The 26,527-nt window shown below is 39.8% G+C and overlaps 3 protein-coding genes and 1 long non-coding RNA gene across 5 annotated transcripts; 3 read left to right on the top strand and 1 right to left on the bottom strand.

The window, feature by feature from the left end:
• The first annotated feature begins 828 nt into the window (after positions 1–828).
• On the top strand, positions 829–2,358 carry LOC124179348. Its single transcript, XR_006870014.1, has 2 exons — positions 829–1,133; positions 1,408–2,358. It is a non-coding gene; the product is annotated as an uncharacterized LOC124179348 (long non-coding RNA).
• Positions 2,359–11,612: 9,254 nt separating this feature from the next.
• Positions 11,613–26,357, top strand: LOC124181342 (UPF0691 protein C9orf116). Of its 2 annotated transcripts, XR_006870429.1 has the most exons (3): positions 17,605–17,641; positions 17,722–17,723; positions 26,247–26,357. XR_006870429.1 is itself a non-coding variant. In XM_046567816.1 (2 exons), exons 1-2 carry the CDS (start codon positions 11,792–11,794, stop codon positions 17,931–17,933), a joined length of 345 nt encoding a protein of 114 aa, XP_046423772.1. In that variant the 5' UTR covers positions 11,613–11,791. The 2 variants fall into 2 exon arrangements, 1 of the variants encoding a protein (XP_046423772.1); XM_046567816.1 differs by lacking the exons at positions 17,605–17,641; positions 26,247–26,357 and adding an exon at positions 11,613–11,924 and having other exon boundaries at positions 17,722–17,933.
• Positions 13,181–15,198, top strand: LOC124181339 (leucine-rich repeat-containing protein 15-like). Its single transcript, XM_046567812.1, has one exon. It carries the CDS (start codon positions 13,246–13,248, stop codon positions 14,254–14,256), a length of 1,011 nt encoding a protein of 336 aa, XP_046423768.1. The 5' UTR covers positions 13,181–13,245; the 3' UTR covers positions 14,257–15,198.
• Positions 14,494–16,437, bottom strand: LOC124181338 (leucine-rich repeats and immunoglobulin-like domains protein 3). Its single transcript, XM_046567811.1, has one exon. It carries the CDS (start codon positions 16,182–16,184, stop codon positions 15,168–15,170), a length of 1,017 nt encoding a protein of 338 aa, XP_046423767.1. The 5' UTR covers positions 16,185–16,437; the 3' UTR covers positions 14,494–15,167.
• Positions 26,358–26,527: the final 170 nt, after the last annotated feature.

Raw genomic sequence — 26,527 nt, 5'->3', positions numbered from 1 at the left:
CTCGATGTATTCCATAACATTAATATTCATAATTATTTCAACAACTTTTCATTTGCTCTCTCGATCTTGAATTTTCGTAGGCATAAAATCGAAACGCTGTTTTAGCTAGTGGCAAGTGAAGTATCTACGTTGGGTAGAGAAGCAGAATTGTTTTCGAAAAGTGTTCGTATAAAAAAAAGTTGAGAGTAACTGTAATACATCACGGATGCGCTAATTTTGATCGAGATGAAATGAATGCTCCGTATGTGCGACAGTATATATTTAACGCAGTGTCCTGATTTAAAGGCCTAAAAAGGTGATTGTAGGCGATTTTTTTTTCACAGGGAGAGAAAAAACCTGGGTAAGCACGAAGGTTCATAAAACTCCGAGTTTATTTTAACACACATTTGAAAGGTACGAGCAAAATTTTTTATCATCCAACTGTAGCAGGACGGCAGCGTTATTATTAGCTGACCCGTTAACTGAAGAATATCTTGAGTCAACGGCTGACCATCGAAGGGCCTAACCGCTTGAGTCTGGAATCGGCAGGAAAGATAAGGTGCGCATTTCTTGTCTGAAATGTGAAAACTAAAATCATCATACATCGTACATCATACATACATAATATTAAAGTTCGAAACCAAATTTTGGATGTTGGGATGTTCAGAAAGTGACGTCACCAAAAATTTTTTCTCTCTTGATCTATATAGACGAAAATCAGTTATCCGAATTTCTCAGTCTAGAAACGACCGCGCAGTAGAGCGGACGTATGAGAATCGCGCTCCGCAAATTTTGAGTACCGGGTTCTCTACCTCCTGGATCCTGCGCTCCGGCTCCGCTTCCTGGTGCAAACTCGACTGCCAGAACAAGCGCCGCGTAGTTTCTGTGCTCCAGGTCCGCTACCTGGTGAAACTTGATTTCCAGGACAAGCGCTCCGTAGTTTCTGCGCTCCAGGTCCGCTACCTGGTGAAACTTGACTTCCGGGACAAACGCTCATTTATTAGTATTTGGAGTACAACCCGAGGTGGTTTGCGGTGGTCGTTGGAGGTGGTTGGCGGTGTTTGGAGGTGGTCGGACGTGGTTAGGGGTGGTTGCGGCTGATCGAGGTGGACAAGGAGAACAAGGTGGACGAGGAGGACGAGGATTTTTGCACGGTGAATAAAACACTTTTATACTATTTAATGGCAATTGTATTTATATCTATCTTATCTAAAAATTTTGACACTTGTCATGTTTTTAATGAATTATTTTAGTTCGTTATTCGCGCAAGCCTAAATTCAGTAGCTATCAATGTGCTAACAAAATTTCTTTCATTTTTTATAATTTTTTCAATCTTCTTGGTATAACGTGTCAATAAAAAAATTATATTAATCCTTACACAATATTTTTGATGTGTTCTTGTACTGAAAATATTTATTACTATTCCAGGTATAACTCGAGGTGGCTATCAGTGGTTGTTGGAGGTTGTTGGCGATGGTTGGGTGTGTTCGGAGGTGGACGAGGAGGAGAAGAGAAATACGAGGACAGCAAGATGGACGAGGATGACTATTATTATAATCTTTTTTACCAGTTCATTTGTTCAAAACTTTTTTATTAGATAGTGAGATTTGATGCAGTAGGAGTAGGATCAGAAATGAAAGCAGCCAGCATTATCTCGAAATCGTCAACTCTCTGATGTTCTGCAATAAGTTCTCAACTCTACCGTTGGAACATCTCTGGGGGCGCAAGCGCACGACAATTTTCGGTTGTCACACCAAAACCCATAAGGGGCAACTATCTTTATATTCTTCTGTCACGCGTGAAGAAATCGATCCTGAAAATGATGGTGACGCCTGTTCGATGTCAGCTGGTGACAAAAATGTGTGGCGGGTAACCTAACATTAAGGTTTGACTTTTAGGCCGCATAGATAGTGAATTTTGTGGCGTGTGTGATTGAAAATGATTAATACATTTTATCGGTCTGTAAGTTTAAAACAAAATTTCATGCCATCAATTGAAATATCTAGATTTGCACCGGTAAATAGTGTTTGCGTCTGAATTCTACAACGATCCATCGGGTGTCAGTATGGAACGTAACTTGTATAATACAGTGAACTGTAATATATTACAGTCGAGGTCATATAGCAATGCAAAAGGATGAATAAATATTAAATAATGAATCTGAATATTACATCAGTAAGAAAAAGTGCAACGAATATTGTCTGATGCTAAAAATGTGGAATATTGTGTAACGCAGTGATTATCGTGAATTAGAGGTATTACTCAAGTAATGACCTGCGTGCAGGTGCAATGCTCTTTCGCAGAACATAACATGAATGATACTCTAACATTAGTACTTGATGCAACATGGATTAAAATGAATAAATGATTGAAAATTTGCTCATCTATCTTTGCATTTATTTCCCACACATTTTGACGGACTTTTCGAATTTCTTTAGGGTCCAATTCGTCTACAAAGGATCGTTCGAAAAAATGACGAGACAGCGAGTTTTTGGCTCCGGAAGCGCAAAAAAAAAGAAAAGTTTGCGCCGTTGAAATTTTTCAGGCTAAAATTTGCCGATTTTGGGAGATGATAGAATTGGTTTGTTGATACCCTACGTCGATGTGATCTTGCGGAAGATGTCAATTGCGTATAGCCTCAAACCGTGAAAAGCAGCAGGCCGAAAGTTGCAGCCAAGAATTGGAAGATTTCCTTTGCAAATTCTCTGCTGTTGATCCCACGCTGTTTTCGCTGCGTTATCTGAGTTCATGTAGGTCCGATTAGTCAGGTAAGGGTCATTTAGATCGAATCTGAGACCAAAAATTTTCGGATCCAAAAATGAAGAAAAAGTAAGGCTAACCCCTTTGCATTTTTGGCGAAAATTTTCGCGATTGTGAAAAGTGCTGGAATGAATTCTTTCATGCACTATTCCGACGTAATTTTGCGAGAGAAATCGATTGGGCGCAGTCCCAATACGCTGCGATCAACGCAGCATAAGTTACAGCCAAAAAACGAAAACCTGTGATTTCGAAATTTTTCAGCAGGTGCTTTTTCCTTCGTATTTTCTCTCCTGTTGATCCCACGCTCTTTTTGCTGCGTTTTCTGAGTTCCTAGGGGTCCGATTAGTCAGGAAAGGGTCATTCAGATCGAATCTGAGACCAAAAATTTTCGGCTCCAAAAATGAAGAAAAAGTAAGGCTAACCCCTTTGCATTTTTGGCGAAATTTTTCTCGATTTTGAAAAATGCTGGAATGAATTCTTTCATGCACTATTCCGACGTAATTTTGCGAGAGAAATCGATTGGGCGCAGTCCCAATACGCTGCGATCAACGCAGCATAAGTTACAGCCAAAAAACGAAAACCTGTGATTTCGACATTTTTCAGCAGGTGCTTTTTCCTTCGTATTTTCTCTCCTGTTGATCCCACGCTCTTTTTGCTGCGTTTTCTGAGTTCCTAGGGGTCCGATTAGTCAGGAAAGGGTCATTCAGATCGAATCTGAGACCAAAAATTTTCGGCTCCAAAAATGAAGAAAAAGTAAGGCTAACCCCTTTGCATTTTTGGCGAAAATTTTCGCGATTTTGGAAAGTTCTGGAATAAATTCTTTCATGCACTATTCCGACGTAATTTTGCGAGAGAAATCGATTGGGCGCAGTCCCAATACGCTGCGATCAACGCAGCATAAGTTACAGCCAAAAAACGAAAACCTGTGATTTCGACATTTTTCAGCAGGTGCTTTTTCCTTCGTATTTTCTCTCCTGTTGATCCCACGCTCTTTTTGCTGCGTTTTCTGAGTTCCTAGGGGTCCGATTAGTCAGGAAAGGGTCATTCAGATCGAATCTGAGACCAAAAATTTTCGGCTCCAAAAATGAAGAAAAAGTAAGGCTAACCCCTTTGCATTTTTGGCGAAAATTTTCGCGATTTTGGAAAGTTCTGGAATAAATTCTTTCATGCACTATTCCGACGTAATTTTGCGAGAGAAATCGATTGGGCGCAGTCCCAATACGCTGCGATCAACGCAGCATAAGTTACAGCCAAAAAACGAAAACCTGTGATTTCGACATTTTTCAGCAGGTGCTTTTTCCTTCGTATTTTCTCTCCTGTTGATCCCACGCTCTTTTTGCTGCGTTTTCTGAGTTCCTAGGGGTCCGATTAGTCAGGAAAGGGTCATTCAGATCGAATCTGAGACCAAAAATTTTCGGCTCCAAAAATGAAGAAAAAGTAAGGCTAACCCCTTTGCATTTTTGGCGAAATTTTTCTCGATTTTGAAAAGTGCTGGAATGAATTCTTTCATGCACTATTCCGACGTAATTTTGCGAGAGAAATCGATTGGGCGCAGTCCCAATACGCTGCGATCAACGCAGCATAAGTTACAGCCAAAAAACGAAAACCTGTGATTTCGACATTTTTCAGCAGGTGCTTTTTCCTTCGTATTTTCTCTCCTGTTGATCCCACGCTCTTTTTGCTGCGTTTTCTGAGTTCCTAGGGGTCCGATTAGTCAGGAAAGGGTCATTCAGATCGAATCTGAGACCAAAAATTTTCGGCTCCAAAAATGAAGAAAAAGTAAGGCTAACCCCTTTGCATTTTTGGCGAAAATTTTCGCGATTTTGGAAAGTTCTGGAATAAATTCTTTCATGCACTATTCCGACGTAATTTTGCGAGAGAAATCGATTGGGCGCAGTCCCAATACGCTGCGATCAACGCAGCATAAGTTACAGCCAAAAAACGAAAACCTGTGATTTCGACATTTTTCAGCAGGTGCTTTTTCCTTCGTATTTTCTCTCCTGTTGATCCCACGCTCTTTTTGCTGCGTTTTCTGAGTTCCTAGGGGTCCGATTAGTCAGGAAAGGGTCATTCAGATCGAATCTGAGACCAAAAATTTTCGGCTCCAAAAATGAAGAAAAAGTAAGGCTAACCCCTTTGCATTTTTGGCGAAAATTTTCGCGATTTTGGAAAGTTCTGGAATAAATTCTTTCATGCACTATTCCGACGTAATTTTGCGAGAGAAATCGATTGGGCGCAGTCCCAATACGCTGCGATCAACGCAGCATAAGTTACAGCCAAAAAACGAAAACCTGTGATTTCGACATTTTTCAGCAGGTGCTTTTTCCTTCGTATTTTCTCTCCTGTTGATCCCACGCTCTTTTTGCTGCGTTTTCTGAGTTCCTAGGGGTCCGATTAGTCAGGAAAGGGTCATTCAGATCGAATCTGAGACCAAAAATTTTCGGCTCCAAAAATGAAGAAAAAGTAAGGCTAACCCCTTTGCATTTTTGGCGAAAATTTTCGCGATTTTGGAAAGTTCTGGAATAAATTCTTTCATGCACTATTCCGACGTAATTTTGCGAGAGAAATCGATTGGGCGCAGTCCCAATACGCTGCGATCAACGCAGCATAAGTTACAGCCAAAAAACGAAAACCTGTGATTTCGACATTTTTCAGCAGGTGCTTTTTCCTTCGTATTTTCTCTCCTGTTGATCCCACGCTCTTTTTGCTGCGTTTTCTGAGTTCCTAGGGGTCCGATTAGTCAGGAAAGGGTCATTCAGATCGAATCTGAGACCAAAAATTTTCGGCTCCAAAAATGAAGAAAAAGTAAGGCTAACCCCTTTGCATTTTTGGCGAAATTTTTCTCGATTTTGAAAAGTGCTGGAATGAATTCTTTCATGCACTATTCCGACGTAATTTTGCGAGAGAAATCGATTGGGCGCAGTCCCAATACGCTGCGATCAACGCAGCATAAGTTACAGCCAAAAAACGAAAACCTGTGATTTCGACATTTTTCAGCAGGTGCTTTTTCCTTCGTATTTTCTCTCCTGTTGATCCCACGCTCTTTTTGCTGCGTTTTCTGAGTTCCTAGGGGTCCGATTAGTCAGGAAAGGGTCATTCAGATCGAATCTGAGACCAAAAATTTTCGGCTCCAAAAATGAAGAAAAAGTAAGGCTAACCCCTTTGCATTTTTGGCGAAATTTTTCTCGATTTTGAAAAGTGCTGGAATGAATTCTTTCATGCACTATTCCGACGTAATTTTGCGAGAGAAATCGATTGGGCGCAGTCCCAATACGCTGCGATCAACGCAGCATAAGTTACAGCCAAAAAACGAAAACCTGTGATTTCGACATTTTTCAGCAGGTGCTTTTTCCTTCGTATTTTCTCTCCTGTTGATCCCACGCTCTTTTTGCTGCGTTTTCTGAGTTCCTAGGGGTCCGATTAGTCAGGAAAGGGTCATTCAGATCGAATCTGAGACCAAAAATTTTCGGCTCCAAAAATGAAGAAAAAGTAAGGCTAACCCCTTTGCATTTTTGGCGAAATTTTTCTCGATTTTGAAAAGTGCTGGAATGAATTCTTTCATGCACTATTCCGACGTAATTTTGCGAGAGAAATCGATTGGGCGCAGTCCCAATACGCTGCGATCAACGCAGCATAAGTTACAGCCAAAAAACGAAAACCTGTGATTTCGACATTTTTCAGCAGGTGCTTTTTCCTTCGTATTTTCTCTCCTGTTGATCCCACGCTCTTTTTGCTGCGTTTTCTGAGTTCCTAGGGGTCCGATTAGTCAGGAAAGGGTCATTCAGATCGAATCTGAGACCAAAAATTTTCGGCTCCAAAAATGAAGAAAAAGTAAGGCTAACCCCTTTGCATTTTTGGCGAAATTTTTCTCGATTTTGAAAAATGCTGAAATGAATTCTTTCATGCACTATTCCGACGTAATTTTGCGAGAGAAATCGATTGGGCGCAGTCCCAATACGCTGCGATCAACGCAGCATAAGTTACAGCCAAAAAACGAAAACCTGTGATTTCGACATTTTTCAGCAGGTGCTTTTTCCTTCGTATTTTCTCTCCTGTTGATCCCACGCTCTTTTTGCTGCGTTTTCTGAGTTCCTAGGGGTCCGATTAGTCAGGAAAGGGTCATTCAGATCGAATCTGAGACCAAAAATTTTCGGCTCCAAAAATGAAGAAAAAGTAAGGCTAACCCCTTTGCATTTTTGGCGAAATTTTTCTCGATTTTGAAAAGTGCTGGAATGAATTCTTTCATGCACTATTCCGACGTAATTTTGCGAGAGAAATCGATTGGGCGCAGTCCCAATACGCTGCGATCAACGCAGCATAAGTTACAGCCAAAAAACGAAAACCTGTGATTTCGACATTTTTCAGCAGGTGCTTTTTCCTTCGTATTTTCTCTCCTGTTGATCCCACGCTCTTTTTGCTGCGTTTTCTGAGTTCCTAGGGGTCCGATTAGTCAGGAAAGGGTCATTCAGATCGAATCTGAGACCAAAAATTTTCGGCTCCAAAAATGAAGAAAAAGTAAGGCTAACCCCTTTGCATTTTTGGCGAAATTTTTCTCGATTTTGAAAAGTGCTGGAATGAATTCTTTCATGCACTATTCCGACGTAATTTTGCGAGAGAAATCGATTGGGACTGCGCCCAATACGCTGCGATCGACACATCAGAAGTTACAGCCAAAAAACGAAAACCTGTGTTACGTGGGGGCGAGGGTGTACTGAGCGGTGGTAGTCAACTAAGAAAAGACCTACCTTTCGATAAGCCGGTAATTTGTAGGATCGTGTTGCTATAGTCCTGCACAAGTCTGTGAGGTTTGTTCAAATTGTTGAAGCAATTTTATAATAATAAAAATGGGAAAAAGGTCGTTCAAAATAAATGTTTTTTATTCGATTTAACTGGTGAAAGATGAAGTATATTCTGTTTCGATTCGGTGATTGAAATGTCTGGTAACAATCAATGGTGATAATGATATAAGAGCCGAAAGTAACAATTTATAAAGTGTTCAAGTTTATACAAATCGTGTGTTATTTTATTCTAGAGGATATGATTGTTTGGTACCAGGAACATCCACTCTGAACGATGGTTAACTAGCTGGTCGTGATTATTGTATTGTATCTCTCTTTTTAGATTATCTTAAATCAATTATATATCCTATTGTTAAGTCTCGTTGGTAAATTCCTGGAATACAATAAGTATGATTTAATTGGGGGTAGTGAAGCTAGCCACCAATTCTAGACTTGCTTTTGAATGAATATTACTGAAGTGAATTTTGATTATAAAGGTGAAACAAGAATTCGTCCAATTTCGAAGATTAACACTCGGATTGACTTAGCTCTAGGTGAATCGGTCGACGAGATTGAGAGCCGTCGGATCGTGTCGGTCTGCGTCGGTAGAATTCTGGACCAGGGCCTCACCTCAAGTTTGGAAGAGTTGATCAATCGAACGATGTTGAACGTCGATCACTTAGCCTTTGTAGATTCAGAATGATATCTTATTATCGAAAGCTTGAAAGTGTCTATTTTCTGATTTTGATGTATGTTAAAAATGATTGCAACGATTATTTATTAAAAACGCTAATGTAGCTATTATTATTATCACTTCAAAATTACGTGATTCGGTTGAATCAGGGCCGAACTCAATTTAATTATGGAAAATGGTATTGCATAAAAATGTCTATTCTCGAAATGATGAGATTTAGTAAAGCACATAAAAGATGGAAACGTAGAAGATAGTGAGTCTCTTGCAGCTAACAGAATAACTGAATGCTCGAATTTGACGAATTAGCGCGAGACTTTAGGTCGGTCACAACTAAGATTTTCTGAACGCTACTCTTGCTCGAGGAGTAGGAGTAGGAGTAAAAGTAGGAGTAGCAGAACGAGTAGAAGTAGAAAGAGAAGTAGGTGTAGGAGTAGAAGTAGGAGTGGGAGTAATAGGATTTTAAGCACGAGTAGGTGTAGGAGTTGGAGAAGGTGCAGGAGTAGAATTAAGAGTGGGAGTAATAGTAGTTGAAGTAGGAGTAGGTGTAGGAGTTGGAGTAAGTGTGGGAGTAGAAATAGAAGTAGGAGTAAGAGTTAGAGTGGAGTGGAAAGGGGGAGGAAGTGGGGGTGGGGGTGGGGTAGGGTAGGGGGTAGGGTAGTCCTACTCCTACTCCTACCCCTACCCCTACCCCCTGCCCTACCCGACCCGATCCGACCCCACCATAATCACAATTGCCATTAAATATTATGAAAATGTTTTACACACCATGCACAAATCCTCGTCCTCCTCCTTGACCACCTTCGACCACCTCCAACCACCGCCAACCACCTCCAACGACCACCGCTAACGACCTCGGGTTATACCTTGAATACTAATGAATATTTTCAGTATTAGAACTCATCAAACATAGTCTGTAAGGATCAATGTAATTTATTTATCGACACATTTCACCAAGAAGATTATGAGAAAATTATAAAAAATTATAGAAATAATCTATTATAAACACGACAAGTTCAAAAAATTTTAGATAAAATATGATTACAATTACCATTAAATATTATAAAAATGTTATACTCACCGTGTACAAATAGGAACATAGCCTTTTCTTATTGGTTTACATAAAAATAATTCATCATTTGTTATTCTTTCTGTACTTTTATCGTATACAAATGGTTAAAAACTGAAAGCAATCAATAATTATATAGCTAAATATTTAAGTAACGCCGAAAAAAGGTCAATAATAAGTCAGATAATGGAGAAAACATATTTTTCATGTCGGTTCAAAGTGAAAACCGGGTACTTTAAATGCTGCTGTATGAAAGATCGGAAAAAGTGCACATAAGTTTTTTTTTTTTTTAAATCAATCAAATACGATAATTTCTAAGCGAAACGTTGATTGTCGGTTATTTTTTTTTAATGGGAGATAACTAACGAAGCTTTTTAAAATTTCGAGTGTATTTTAACTCACATTTCGACAGTACAAGAAAATTTTACTTATCATCAATTGTGGCAAAATGGCAAAGTTATTAGCTGGCCATTGAAGCGCCTCGCCGCTGGAATCTCGAATTGGCACGAAAGATGGAGTGCGTAATTTTTGTCTGGAATGTAAAAACTAAAATTACTTTCAATTGGCATATATTTTTATCATTGATGAACTAAAAATCTCAGAAAAAAACGTTAAATCACATTCATTTTTCTTGAGAATTTTCTTGGTAAAATTTGTTACTTTTTACGTTTGAGCTAGACAAATAATATGATAACACGGTTTTTTGAGTTATTTTGGTACATCGATAATAGAATGGTGCGCGAATTGAAAATAATTAGTTTTAAAATACTCGCTCGCTAAATTTCGCTCCAAGTCGGATGCCTAGTGTAACTGGTTTTTGTACTCGTGTGCTCGCTTACTCGTTGTCAGTGTTTTACCAGATGACATAGTTGTAGGGGAGACTGGGGCACGATGAGTCCACAGAAATCCTGGTATTTGCTTCACAGTATACAGAATGAACACTGTCTTTGTGCATGCGACACAAACCGAATCTGCCCGTGAAATTTTGTCAATATAATGCTAGAAATCACGTTCACACATGCATGTAAGTTTAACGTATTCTGATTTTATGACAATAAATTTCGTCAAAAAATACCACAGAACAATCAGCCAAGTGCTGATGGATTTTAAATACTACGCACAGCAATTTTAGCTGTAATCGAACGACGTTATTGTCATTTATTCCTATGTATACAATGCCAACCACTCACCAATTCCAATTTTTTGATCTTGGTCGTTCGATTTTGAAGCATATTGGTTCGATAGTACAAGAAGTTTTCAATAATCGAACTTGTAAAGTTGAAAATCAGTCCGGAAGGTCAAAAGTCATGTGGTCAAGGACCTGCACAGACAGAACTCCGGAGCCCTTGTCCTGGAAGTCGAGTTTCACCCGGAAGCGGACCTGGAGCGCAGAAGCTACGCAGCGCTTGGTCATAAGTCACCAGGTCAAGAACCTGGACAGCCAGAACTACGGAGCACTTTTTCTGGATGTCAAAATCAACCAGGTGGAGGACCTGGATGACCAGAACGGAAAATTAGTCCCAAAGGTCAAACGTCACCAGGTCAATGACCGGGATAGCCAGAACTACGGAGCGCTTGTCCTGGAACTCGAGTTTCACCAGGTAGCGGACCTGGAGCATGGAAACTACCGCGCGCTTGTTCTGGAAGTCGAGTTTCACCAGGCAGCGGACCTGGAGCATGGAAACTACCGCGCGCTTGTTCTGGAAGTCGAGTTTCACCAGGCAGCGGACCTGGAGCACAGAAACTACCGAGCGCTACTCCTGGAACTCGAGTTGCCGCAGGAAACGGATCCGGAGCGCAGGATCCAGGAGGTAGAGAGCCCGGCACTCGAAATTTGCGGACCGCGATTTTCATCCGTCCGATCTACTGCGCGGTTGTTTCCAGACTGCGGAATTCGGCTAGCTGATTTTCGATCAATGAGGTCAAGAGAAAAACTATGGTTGCTACGAATGTCGGTGCGAGCCCGTTAGGTAGAGTCGATAGAGCAGATCCCTCCAAAGTTCTCAGGCCCACCTGGGCCCACTTGCCCGCCGAAAAACTGGTCACAAAAATTTACCCAGGGGTTTCCGTATTTATATTCTTCAGTCGACGCCTGAAGCATACTGTAAACTATGTGTACAATTCAAAGATATTTGGCATCGAGTAATGAAATTCTTGCACACACAAGTGTTTCCCGAGAAACAAACTTGGTGTCACTCTCAAGTTCAAGTCAAATCGCTGCATATGCTACGGATACTTGTCACACGGTTTTCCTGATGTCAAGAAATAATATCTGGTGGGTGTGGAAATCAATATCCACAACAGTTTTGTTTCCACGGCTACGAGTCAGCGCTCAAATGTCCGTGAGTACAGTTCTCGCGAAGCAGCATTCATCGTTACAACTTTTACTCATCCGAATTTAACCTACTAGATTTAATTGTATCGGTGACATTACCGAGTGTCTGGTTTTACCAACATAAAACATTCCCGTGGCAGTTACGTTCACCTTCATCTTGATCTTGAGCTCATTGAGAAATGCCCGAACTCCCGTGTCCTTGCAGCGAAGGTAGGGCGCAGACCTCCATTGAAGAACCGTCAAAACCACCAGGACCTTCTACCAGTGAAATTTACCGGACTTGCAATTTACCGATGAGATTCATGTACCCCAGTAAGCCAACAATTTTTACTCCTAAGTTCTGTGACCCTAGTTTTCTCCTTGTAGTCACGCTAGTGCCAGACGAATCAAACGCAGAGTTCGTACAAGTATACGTCAACTCAGATGTAGGTAGCGTGTAAATCATTTCACCGTGACTTCTACCATCTTAGTGTTTACTGCAAACTGCATAAAGTCGTAAAGAGAGAAAAGTGTTCGACACTTGCTCTTTCATGAACGTTTTTTTCTTCTCCTTTGCGAGCGTACGTGTGTGTGTGCGTAGAACCGTGATTTATGTCTCCGGCAGTATAGGTTGAAACCAGTATCGTCATACTCAATCGCGTGGTCAATGCAAAGATCACTGACAGTAAAAAAATTGTCGCATGATTATTTGCACGATTTTATTGTCACGATTAAATACTAATTCTGGTTCTAAGTCATATTATGACGAACTATTATAACTGAAATTTTACCCATCTGATTGATGAAGACTGATTACACTTTGGACTACCCGTTCATTGTACCATATCGTCATGCTGTTACATGCTTTGCTCAATGTAGCAAGACAATGGATACTGCTTGCCGACTGTGTTTAGCTGACGCTAAACCGTGACGATCAATGCACTCCTGTGAGACGACCTTCTTATCTTCTACTCGCATTTTTGTAACCAACAATAATCAGCATTAGCCCCCTGTTAGTCACTAGTTCTCAAAGCTTCAGATAACTTATTTATAGACGAGAGTATACATATGTTTACTATGGGTAGTCAGTTTTCACTGTTGTAATTTCGATTCGGTTTCTCGGGCCAGAAGAGAACATTCCAGAGATCGATAAAACGATAAATTACAATAAGCTATGGTCCACAGATTTGTTATATAACTGATATAAAAGGTTTCGAGCCGATCAAAATTTTAGTGCCACCAAAAGTGGGCCACGGTTCGGATTAGATCTTGTCACAGTAAGAGCTATATGGTATATGCCGAAAAAAAGTTTAATGATAAGCAATACTTTGAAGTTCAAATCTGGAGCAGGCTATGGTGATGTTTTATCTGCTCAACTGCCTACAGTCGATGGAAGGTGCAATGAAATCTTAACTTTCCCACTTGTGATGCCGAAGGCTTGAAATAGCTCATTTCGTCGCGCGACCCAGCGTGAAGACAACCTTCGAGTTACGACACACGCATTATGCCCATTATATTCATGTGAAGGCTTCGGGCGTATCTCTTAGACATACCATGTGTGGGAGAGGACGTCTGTTTAGCTGCCTCCACGCCTCCCTTGTGTGGGAACAGTAGAAGCATGTGAGTTCAGTGCATCCTGAGCGTTTGCGGCGCCATGTCACCGCTGGTAATACTCGGCATTTTGTGGTTGGCATTACTCGTCAGTGGTTTTACGGATAGTACGGAATGCCAGATTTACAATAACCTTGACGTATGCATGGAGGGTACCAAGCTCCATAGCGTCTCTTTCGTGGATGTGAGGGCCGTTCAAACGATAGACGATATTGAGTTGCATTTGGAGAATCTTGGTATCACGGAAATATCGAATAACGCTTTTGCAGATGTTAGAAATGCCTCCTCTCTCTACCTCAAGGAAAACAAGATATCAAAAATTTCTATAAACTTTTGTCAATTCATGGACCAACTGACTTATTTGGACCTGTGCAATAATACCATAAGTGAAATAGAAGACGGCAGTTTTTCCAAGCTGATTAGCTTGGAGACTTTGCTACTCGACTACAACAGTCTGACGACTTTTCATCACCACACGTGGAAGGGCCTATCGCACCTGCACGAGCTTTATCTGACCAACAATAGCATCGTGCTGAAAAAGAACATGTTCAAAGGACTGAGGCACCTCGAGACTTTGGCACTTGACGCAAATGGAATAACCAAAATCCCCGTTGGAACCCTCAACGGTCTGCCAAACCTGGATCTACTTTATCTATCTCGAAATTTGCTATCTAGCGTAAATGCCGAGGTATTTCGCAACCTCGGTGAAGTGAACGAACTCGATTTGGGCAGAAATCGCATCACTACAATCCCCGATGGAGTCTTCAGACACCTCAGAAATCTCGAGTCACTATGGCTCAATGGAAACCATCTGACGACGCTGCAGGCGGGTGCGTTTGATGGTTTGGAAAACCTTTCGTCCCTTTTCCTCAACGGCAACGATTTTCGCAGTGTCGAACTTACCACTTTTGAGCGAATGAAAAACGTTACCATTGAACCTGGATTCCGAGTAAGCGGTTCAATCGTCAGGAAATTCAACACATTTCAGGGAAGATTCAAATGCACCAATTGTGATTACCAGGAACCATACGACTGCGAGAAAATTAATGATTAGACACTGAGTCACCTCGATCCACAAGTATCTTTTCATCCATTCTTCTTCTTAGAAACGTACAACAAACGTACAATACGTATATTTAAGGATGTCTTTTTTTCTCGTTTGTCCACATGATCAATGTGAAGTATGTGATTAGCGTCTTATTTCTTTGGATAGATTTGAAGATTAGAACTCATCCGACAATTCTATTGAGCATTTGAAAAATCGACTGAATAAATTTTTCTATCTCATATCATAGGTTCGGATTATTAGTTGTATTTAATTAGCTCACTGACGTGGCTACGCTTGCACAGAATTAGAATATTGATAGATGTTTAAGCGTAAATGTACCATGTCTTCAACTTAACAATATTAACATAGTGGACGCCTGTGTGAAGCGTTGTGTTTATCAGGTAATGACAAATGTGGCATGCATCCAGATAACAAGTTCATATATTATTACGATTCACTTCATTTATAAAATATTATCAACGACTATGGTGATACACATATAATCATACAGGAACTCAATGTATCCAATATTACTATCATTTCATATACGAGCGTCCTTTATTTTTACTTTTTTATCTCTGCAGCTTGAGGTTAATTCAAACATACTCACGATATTGTAAAATGAGACATGTGTGATATTTTGTATTTTTCTTACAATTAGCAATAAATATGGTAAGATACAAAATTGACACGAGAAAAATACATCGTACTTATAAACACGTCGAAAAACAATGACCTATTTTGTGTTTATCACAGCCTTTCACAGCTGTTGCAGCTGAAAAATTTGATGAAATATCGGGCTTAGTACGATATATGACTTTACCTATTAACTTAATAATTAATTCTTTGTCTGTAGCATTACAGTCTCGATACAAATAAATGACATTCGCATAATTTGTGTGATATTCTTGTTCCAATTAAAGAACGGAGAACATTGCGGAGCAGTGATAAGGTGTAAAAAAACCATCAGAGTTATTACAAATAAACCAGTGAGATGTTGCATTGGCGAAATTCTTCTGAACTTCTTGGGATAGATCGCATTTAAATCCAGGCTCAATATTGACACTTTGCATCTTGCTAAAAACTGCGACGTTGAACATCAGTAGTGGATTACCATTCAGGTATAACTTGTTCAGGTTTGTGAACCATTTGAAAATGTTGTCAGAGCCGAGAACCTGAATTTGATTGTCATTTAGCCACAAGTCCGTCAACTTCGTTAGTCCCCTGAAGGTATGTTTGCGAAGAGTAGAAATGGTATTCATTGAAAGGTCGAGTTCCTTTAATTGTCCCAATGTTTCAAAGTACGCTTTCGAAATAGCGGTCAACTTATTATTGGAAAGATCCAACCGCTGAAGTTGATCCAGGCCGTCGAAACTGCCCAGAGAAATCGCCGAGATATTCGCCCCAGATAATTCGAGCAGTTTCAGTTTCGACAATCCTGTGAACCCATCTCTCGTTAGGATAAAAGGATTTTCGTTTAATTTCAATACTCGCAGATTTTTCAGTCCGCTTCTGACGCCATCTTCAAGTCCACTCAAGCGATTATAGCTTAATTCCAACTCTAACAAATTTGGTAGAGTATCAAAGGCTCCATTAGCAACGTCCATAATTGTATTATTGAAAAAATTCACCATCTTGAGGTCCCTCAGACCATGAAACATGCCTGCTGCCAGGGTAGTCAATTTGTTGTCTGCCATCATGAGGGTCTGGGTCGTCTCGCAACCGTTGAAAGCCCCAGGCTCAATGTATCTGATGCCTGCGCCATTTATCACGATATCCTGTTCCGAAGTCACTCTTACAAGACTGGAGTTGTTCACATATTTACGATGCTCCGGGCTACTCTGGGAGGTCATTCGCATTGCAACCTCCGGTCGAATGTCGGTTTTCACGAGGACGATCAGCGGAACGAAAAATAGAATCAACATTCCGCGCATATTTTAGTGGACTGGAATTAGGATATGTCTGTTATTAAGCTCGAATTGACCGTAACAAGTAGACAGCGGTACGCAACTCTGATTTTTCCCCGCTCGTTTCATTCTTATATTGCTTTTGATATCACTTTCCTCGCCACGGCGTCACTTATTGACAGTACATTATACAGATATATCGCTCTTAACGCTTACAGTACAGGTCATTAATTTTTCTTGTTTACTTGAATTGGATAACCTCCAAGTTTCAGACTAGCAAGTGTAATGTAAACCTCACAACCACCGTGCGGAGAAAGCTGACCAAAATATGTGAATACAACAAAGGGACCCTACAATTCTGGAAGTTATTTTTTTTTTTTTTCTTTAAGGAATGATCTCAATGCCAGAGCTAAAGCGATGTTTTCTTAGTCCGCCAATATTCAACGTATCAACCCGACAGAAGCACAGGTTAAATAGATATCCGATAGACTTGTTTACCAGAAATGTTGTGATGTGCAAAAAAAATTATTTCGAATAATACTTGAAGAAATTATTAAGCTATCGATTATTCAAATGAGAAAAAATTATAAGTAAATAAATTTCATCCCACGTCAGGTTTTGCAGCGGTTTCGAGAAATCCCTGATGCAACAGCGCCAAAGAATTTCTATTAACATATGAAGGGTCGAGGGCAAGAACCACCTTAGCAACTCGAAGTGATTTCATGAGAATTGCAAATTAATACTTATTTTCTCGTTTTTTTCAACTACGTGCGAAAGCAATAATTCTGGTAGATTTATCTTGGACTCGTACTGGTTTTCCCATTCAATAGTAGTATTTCCTGTAAGTACTCTCTGATGCCAAAACAATCGTATATTCTAGCTCGTTCGCGATAAAAAATAATCTTAAGTGGTTTTTCCCCTGGACCGGTCATATACTTAAATATTTGCAGGAGAGACGAGCGAAGAAAATGTATTTGAATCAGTGTTGAAGAAATTGATAGATGGTCACACAGGTTATCACGTTGCTCAAACGATATCCCAGCTGAAAGAAGTGTTTTCGTCAATAATTTTCTACTCTGTAATAAATATCCCTGTCAAATAATCTACTCAGAGTACATGATGCAGTCGTATTTTTATTCGAATTCAGTTAGGAGTTAAGTAACTATTACATGGCTCTTAAACGTTGACATGTTCGCCCGCTACTCGCTACGGACTAACTAGAGAAACTAAGAGCCGCCTAACGCGCTTGTCGGAGAATCAACTGGTTATTAATAGGTCGTATTTACTATCAGTTGCCCTAACAGCATTCCTAACTCGGAAAGCTAGGATCCGGCACGTCACGCGCGTGTCGTACGCTCGAAACTTTACAAGTTGGGTCCGCACCTCGCGTCCCAACAGTCGTATCTCCTCTTCCGTGGGTTCGAAACATCACCGTTTTAGCCTCCGATACGTGGGAAACGTGAGCCAAAGTTGAAAAAGAGGCCGTCTCGAATGGTTCTTGATACAACTTTACCTCTCTGATTCATTCCAGAAACTTACGTCCAATTAAATTATATGTTTCCAGGAGTATTCCAAGGCTACCGCCAAGACGAATGCACCCTTCCTCACCCCTGCTACAGGAGCACATCGATGGATTATGGGTGGTATTCGCCAACGGTTCACAGTGTGCCAACCTCGTATTTCCCAAGGAATAACGGTTTCAGCAATCACCTGGGTCGTGCAGGGATGTATCGTAACTGTTCCCTCAACACGGAAATGGACAAGTCGTTCTTCTGAAACAAAATTTCCCCACGCAGCCTCGAGAAACTTGTGTACTCAATGCAGAGACGGTTCACTCCGTAACTGCTCAATGGGAAAGTGCAATAAATTTATTACAGCCAGATTTATGGAAAAATATTCATTTACCCCTTACCCACAACAATTATTCGAAACGTTTTAGAGGATGCTGGAAAAGATGAAATTATCGAGTTGATGAGAGAGAAAAATGTACGTATTGCTTTCGCCTTACTTTCTAACAGTTAAAATGTTTATTCATCCAACATCCTCCATCCATTTTTTCGATGCTTGCGGAACTTGCAGGAAAACTCTATGAATTCGTATTCCGATGCCATTTTAATCTTTCAGAAAATTTGTTTACAGTAATGACTAATGCATAACCATAGGTAGAAATTCACTGCGCAGAAGGAGTAGAATTGAGACGCGTTATACTTACTCGTATATTTATTATTACAGATTAATTTAATGCAATACAATAAGTTAACCATAATTTAACAGATTTTCTAGTGGGCACTCTGAGTACACCGTGCCCTATCTCTAACGAGGGTTCAAGGATTTTTTTCATCATTGTTCCAGTAGTTTTTGACAGGTAATCCCAGGTAACGTCTTTGCGTTGTTCAAGTTTCTTCATTTTATCGTTTATTAATATTTTTTTTTTTTTAATTATTTTAATGAGTTTTATCAATTTTTTTTGTCAACTTGTTTTCTTTTTCTTTTAAATCTTCACGCACGACACATTTGTTGCACTTGCGTCCACTCGCAACAAATAGATCAGAGTATTTTAAGGGTACAGAGAGAATTGCTACATTATATACTATATATTATATATATATATATATAATACATAAGTAATAATAATAATATATTATAGTAAAATTACCGAAGTAATGCATAATAATAGTTATCATATTTATCATTAAATATCGTAAAACCTTCCGGCTACCTATATATGTGTGTGTGTGTGTGTGTGTGTGTGTGTGTGTGGGTGGGTGTGGGTGTGTAATGTTACGCATATATGTGCATATACATTGTCAACAACATTATTTATTATATACCTATATACGTACATGTATGCATCGATTAAACTTGTCACACCTACGGGGTATACAGAGTCTTATACATATATAATAACTACCACAATGACTAGGAAACATTTGAAATGTTTTGTAATCAATTATGGCGATCGTATATATAATATAATCAACAACCGATTACCAAACATGACATAGCTCGAATTAATCGCTGTCCCTAATAGTCTTCGACACTTTAATCAATTACAATCGAGGTTCAGGGAAGATCGCCTCCTGTTCAAGCGCGCGTCAGCCTTTCGTTACCAGAACAGCTCGGACCCAAAAAACGACGCCGTTAATCCCGCGGCTCTGACTGCAGGCCGAAGTGCACCGCATGCGGCGCTTCAACGTCGCGTTCCCAGCTGAATTCCGCAACGCGGTCCGGCCGCCATCGCCGCGGACCGCCTGAAACTCGGGCGCGTTTCCGACCGCGGCAACGGCGGTGAAAAACTCTGCGGATCCTGATTACCGGTAACATTCGCAACGACTCGAGCACATTGCGCCATCCTCGAGGAACGACAGCGCCGATTTCTTGGGCCGATACTTTCCGGAGACGAAAATTCATCCCCGCAGCGATCGGGACGATCTCGCGAGGGTTCTGAGCGCTCTAAGTCGGCCAAACGCTCGTCGGCGGCTGCCGGAACGTTTCCGGAACAGGGAATGCAGACGTCCCTGTTCCCGGGCCAGTGGGAACCCCGTTCAAATCGCCGTTCGGGAGCTCCGATCGAACTGCGGAAATGAGGCGAAGTTACGTTGTTGCCGCGAAACCGCGCACCTGAGGAGAAATTCTGTCTGGAAGCAGGTGTTGTGCAGCTTTTAAACTTCTTTGTTTCTAGATATTATAAAATCGACCTCGTTCGGTTTTCGCTTCTCCTGCTATAATTGGTGTGTTTGTGTTATACAATAGTAATAATATATATATATATGTATATGTATTATACGTATTTCTCTTACAGTTCTAATTTTAGAGTCTTTCCAAACTCCGATAATCCTTAATAATAACGATGACAGATAGAACTCGCATTTTATGTATGATTTAATCTTTCTTTGCTGTTGGTTGTTTTTTTTTTTTTTTTTTTTTTTGTTATTTTTAATTTTTTTTTTCTTATCTTGATTTTTGTGTGTGGTTATACTTACATTTATATCAATGTATGGATACATACATATATAGATTTATTCATATATTATATGTATATATTCATCCATTCTTATATTCATTTATTAATTCCTTTATATAATAGAGATAAACAATCGCATTGTTTGTGCAGACTAACCTAAGCACGACCGCGACCCGGGCTCCAGGTTACCTCTCGAACCCGCGTCGTGGGTTCGTTGTCACCTCAATTGCTACTATTAGTTAATTATTACTATATCCATATTATTATAATTCATTGATTTTAGTTTTTTTCTTTTTCATCATTCATTTACGAATCGGCTAATTATTCCCTAATCGTTAATTCTCCTTATTCCTCCCTTACCTCTCTATAGCTTCAACCCTATGTATCATATACGCCTAATCCCCTAACCCTTAATTTTTACGTACGCGGAACTTATACATGTATACCTACTGGTAGCTTTAAATTATATATATATATATATATATATTTTTTTTAACTTCAAACACCTAGTTCATAATTATCTGACACTTACCAAATAGTTGGCTCAACGCTTATCATCATATATACTGAAATGGTAACATTTTGGGCATGTAGAGGCGACGCCGATCGGCGGGGTGCAGGTACCGGGCCTCTGTTTGGGGCCTGATATACCGGTTTGTCGTCACCCTTTGCATCACCGATTACACACGTAGAAATAGGCCGTTTTGCCGATCGTTGGACGAAGCCTTGATACGCTGGAGTTACGCACGATGTTCAGGATGTTTTACGCATCAAGAATCGTCCACGATCGTTATATCCGGTCAGATCGAATTAATGTCATGCCCGCGTTCTTCTCTCGTATATATAATACATGTACACATATATCTTGCTCATATATTTGCGTTTTATGTGTTATTTTAGTTAGCCGAATAGCGTCACAACGTCTGACTTAACTCGATCATTAATAAACACGCTATATTGTCATAAACCTAAATTACGACGACTTTTATACGCTTCAACTTCTCGGGCGTCCCGCGTCGCGGGGTGCGTCCCTTGATGGGATGGCTGGTGTCGCGATCCCGGGACGCCCCGCGACGCTCGACGTCGGCCGATCTTTGATCTCCCGGGAAATGCCCGGAGAAATCAAACATGCATTCCTCGTTCGATTTTCGATGCTCATCCCGTTGTTCTTTTCCCGTAATTCTCAATTCTTGCCTCACTTTTCCGTGACTATTTATGATATATTATTATCGTTAATTAGGAGATTACAATAAACGTGTTATACAATTATGTAATAATATTTTTAGGTGTGGACATATACTTTATACTGCTTACGCAATACTTAAATTTTAATGCACACTTACTAGCTACGACATTCGCCCAAAAAGAACTGTGGAGTCTGTATTATAGGTATGTTATTACAGTAGCTAGAGCGTTTAGCGTATGATAATTTTGGAATCAATTGTTTTGTGATAACTCATAAGATTAAAACCTTCGCATTTTATCCTTAATTTTTTTTTTTTTTTTTACATCTTCCCTTTCGTTGAGTTACTTCTTGTCTTCGGCAAACTTTACGATCAGCTATACTCTTCATTGGATCTATAGATCATGTACAATTACATCTATGTAGTTATGTAACGGATATATTAGAATTTACATCGCATACGCGCTTTCGAAACTGCGTTTATTTATTTTCTATTTATTCGAGCGTTTGCAAATATCTCTTCGGCGCTATTTTACTCTGCGACAATTTCCTATATATTATAACATTATATATAAGATTTCAGTTATGCAGAATATGGGATGTAATAATTATAACATTGATACATATCGTTGATAACATTATACGTGTAACGTATATTATCATACTGATTTTAGCAGTTTTCTTTCTTTTTTTTTTTTTTTTCATGAGTTATCGGTATGTGGATATTATATGTGGCTAGCACGCGTTGAAATCAAGGAACGAACGTACGGTATTCGGCACGATCCGCGCCTATGCGCCTACGATTACTATTTTTTTTTTTTTTCTCTTACATTTTTTTTTCAAGTTTTTTTTCTCTCTTCAATTCTTTATTCATGAATTATTTTTACTAAAGTATTTAGTGGTTAGACAAGAGACACGTACAAAGAGTATTACACGGGACTACTGCCCGGATTTACGTACTTGGCGTCAGTCTCTCGCGCTCGCTGCAAAAATCTTCGCCATACCCCCCCTCCCCCCAATTAAAAATCAGTGGCGATAGAGTCCCACCGAACTTCTCGTATCTTTTCAATATCATTTTTCCTTTTTCTCAAGTATACTCCAAGCCAGCTCTATGTCCCAGGACTTATTTCACTTATTTTTAACTTTGCGATCGGAAAAGGGAATCGAGATTTCAGTGAGCACGAAGAGATGACAGAGTAACCGAAAAATCCGGCCAGCGCATAAATAACGACAAAAGATCATAATGTTGCAAAATTCCACAACAACGATATGGATACGTTGTACAAGTATGCATGGGATAATAAACTACGGAGCATGCATAAAATATTCCCGAGTTCCTGTCAGTATATTTATTTTAGTATTGTTTTTTTTTTTTTTCTTTTTTTGATTTTTTCTTAAAATTTTCCCACTGTCTTATATATTGACGATTGGTTTTGATCAAAATTGAGTTTGCGGCTATTTCGATGACGCGGTATTATTGACAAATGAATACGTGTTACATGTAGTTAAGGACGTGTTTTTCCTCTTGGCGCTGCCGGGACGCCGTTTCGAAAAATGAATAATTCTCATCACGGAATGATGAAAGTGATTAGTAATTGCATAACAACGCCACGAAAAAAAAGTATAGAGGCGGCGAGTGCTTATTCTGAGTATTTCACCTTATATATAAGTATATGCATAGTAATGAAACTAACGATATTGCTATATTGGGGGCTACACCACATTATTAGTTGGGGGTGAACACATTATGCATATACATTATTATGATTAGACATACTATTCAGTACTGAAAAAAGAAACTATACCAAACAACAATATAATTGTGGTTCACAACAACACACGGACACATGAAAGAAAGCGGTAAGGAGAAAAAGAAAATCGAACCGAGAAAAGATGAAATTAAAAAAGCTTGGAAGTAACAAATATTCAACAAGTCTGTACGAAGCGTATAAGCTACATACATATACCAGATGTGTCACAATTTTGTTTTCGTCAATATCGATTCGTCGCGTTTAGCGCGGTAATTTTGTACCGAGCATGATCCAAACCTCTCGATACTGGCTCAACGTCAGCCGTTTCCCTTCACGCAAGTGAAATACGTCGTATATACGTCATGCGATATCAGCGTACACCCATGGCGAGAAAAATGGCAGCAGGATTGAACCGATGCTGTTATTTAAATTCGTCAACGATCTCAGGCTGCCGCCTCGTCACTCGGCTATTGCTAAACTTTTCTACTTTTCTCAGTTTGTGAAATATTTTTGCCCCGCTATGACGAAGCCGATTACACTTGCCTTCCGAAGGGCGTCACGCCTGACGTCGCCACTGATCAAGGTTGGATCAAGGTGCCTTGTATCGGTCAGAAAAGGATCATCTCCGGCGACAAAGTGCCGCGCTTCGATTGCGGTTCACGATCGCCTCTTGAATCAGACGTTGAAATTAGCGTCCACGTCAGTCTCCAAGTCCAAGTCCAAGGTCCGAAATATTCCGTCCGGTCATATTATCGTAGTACGATCGTTTACATGGTATTTTTATTCTTTTAACTATAGTATTAGCAATTTGGCCCATGAAACCATCTATTACTTGCAGAAACCGGTCTCTTCTATTTCCTATCTTACCACCTAGTGCCCGGGGGCACCCCCTGAGATATTCCTTAACAATTATAATCGTACCTACGCTTGATCGCTCATCACTTCGTTCGACATGTGCTTTCCTCTTTCAACGATCGCGACGATCCCTGTACGTTTTTCGATGCCACTACTCCTCGAGCTTGTCAATTTGCGCCTTAAGCTTCTTGGGCCAAAGAAATCATACCGGCGTAAATACGGAGCGTTGCACAGCTTCGCCTAAGCCCGGAGCGACTATCAACTGATCTTCGAAGGCACCTCGTGAACTTTGTACTTCTTTGGATCAACGGATTGCTTACTGGGCTGACTTTTAACTTCGGTTGACTCGCCTATTACTGTCAAGGGCGGGAAAAAAGTGTGCGATAAATAATAGCTTCGTACCCGAATCTTCATTAAAAAACGCGGTCATACGACTTTACTTGCGAATTCATTAATTGAAGTTAAAAAATGGACTGTTTGCGGGGAAATCGTACAACTTAAGTCTCGCTTCCGAGCTTCGTAGCTGTGTGCCAAATGGATATTCTGCTACATCCAATATTCTTCACTCGCATGCAGGAGCAGGGAATAAGCTGAACAGCGACCGGTATCTTCGTTGCATATATTGTCAGCTCTGACTCAGCTCGTTAGAATTGATTCGGTATTACGTGATTGAATTGACGAGAGTGACTTTGTCGTATTGTATATTTATGTTGTCAAGGTTGGCAAATGAACATCTTTTGGTATACGGAAGGACCGGTTGACATCAGGAACAAATTTTCAACGAAAGTACCTGCGTACGTATGGCGTGTCAGAATATCGCAATTTCGTCCCGTGAACGGTTTCACTGATTGTGCTCGTTACTCGACTAGACGTGACATCTTGAATATGTGGATGCAATGAATAATTCAACGAGGCAACGCGTGTTAACCGTGACATTCGGATTTTGAAGCACGACCGATTTCTTTGAGCCAAGATCAGAGGCAGGCTTATCGATACCTTGTCGTTACACAAACCGTGTCCATCAACTACCGATCTCAGAACCCTTAAACTAGCTTAGTACATATCTCCAAATGGCAATTTGACGAACGCAATGATTTTTGTAAATTTGCAAACCATCCGAGTTTCTTTTTCCTTCTAGATCCCTTGCCCAATCGACGATTCTCCTCAAATGCCAATCATTTTCCTCCTCATCTTTGACACTGTTCATGCCTCCGTTCTCCGAGTCAGATGTTAAAGTTCTCAACAGCCAAGATTGCAGCCGGTACAGAGAACTCTTACCACTAAAAATGAAGTGGATTTTTTATGTGTTTTAGGACTCCTTTCCATTCTCAATCGATTTCCACTCTTTATATCGACATGCCATTACCGTAGTTATACAAATTCTTAATTAAGCTTCAGAGCTTTTTTGACATGAATGTTCCGGTTAGTATCAAAGCCAATTGAGTCGTCCTGTGCAGCATTTTCGACGACCCTTGAAAAGGTGTTGGAAAAGTGTTATTCTGACTTTAGTACTAATGGAAACAGTTTCATATCATAAAAACTAGTGTTAAAAATTTAATATCATTTTACGATTTTAATTGCGCCCTCCCTTCATCCTCGCCCTTTCTTACTCAACCTCTCGATTATTAAATTCGTTAAAATTTATCGATGTTAGTTCCGCCGTAATCAGGACTGGATCTTAGTACCTACATTATTATAGCTTACTACGTAATTAATAACAGACCTTAATTAATAAGTTTTTTTCTTCTTTTTTTTTAGCTCTCTCGTTGGGTATTCTTTGCTGACAGTGATTTTTAAACTTTTTCCTCACTCCGTAGTAATTCTTAAAACTATTTGTGCGTTTAAAGTACGGGCTCCCATCTCTAGAGCAGCCAGCGATATTATTTTCATCAATAATATCAATATTCCGTTCGACTTGCTTCAAACCGTTATTTTTCAATAACACTACCCGCAACAACCGCAATTTTCACTGCGTTTCATACCGCAATAATAATACTTCGATCAATTTCAACCTCACTCAAAATTCCTTCCTACTTATTTAAATATATATATCTACCTTTGTTTCCTCATTTCTTTCGCGCTTCTTTCAATATATCATCGCAATATCAACATTTCACTGCAATCTCTCGGCTATATAATTCCTGTTCGTAGTTCCTTTTCTGAAACTCTGCACATTGGAATGACGAGTATGAAAGAAGAAGCATTCTCCTGACGTCTACGTAATGATCGAGTAAATCATGTACAATCCATCGCAATACAATAACATATTTATAAAAAGTCCGATAGGTAGGAAAACTATTCTTCCTCAACGAAAACTGGTCAGCACAGCGGAACAGAATATCAAATATTTACGTAGCAGATTGCGTCAAATGGACTTGAGAAATCGGTTGCGTGCAAGTTAGCAGGGCAAAGGAAAAGTACCAATAACTGATCATTTGATTATTCACTCAGCGATGTCGTCAAAATATGGTATATAATGTATGTATGTATATATTGTATATATGTATGTATTTTTTGTCACCAATAAGTCATTTTCTTGATGCAAGTGAATAAATAAGTTTTAGTAGAATTTATTGTAGAATCAAGTGTCAGACAAAATGAAATATCTACTGAATTC

This window comes from Neodiprion fabricii, chromosome 4 (genome assembly GCF_021155785.1).
Source record: "Neodiprion fabricii isolate iyNeoFabr1 chromosome 4, iyNeoFabr1.1, whole genome shotgun sequence".
NCBI classification, from domain to species: Eukaryota; Metazoa; Arthropoda; class Insecta; order Hymenoptera; family Diprionidae; genus Neodiprion; species Neodiprion fabricii.
This window is presented reverse-complemented; position numbering and strand designations above follow the sequence as displayed.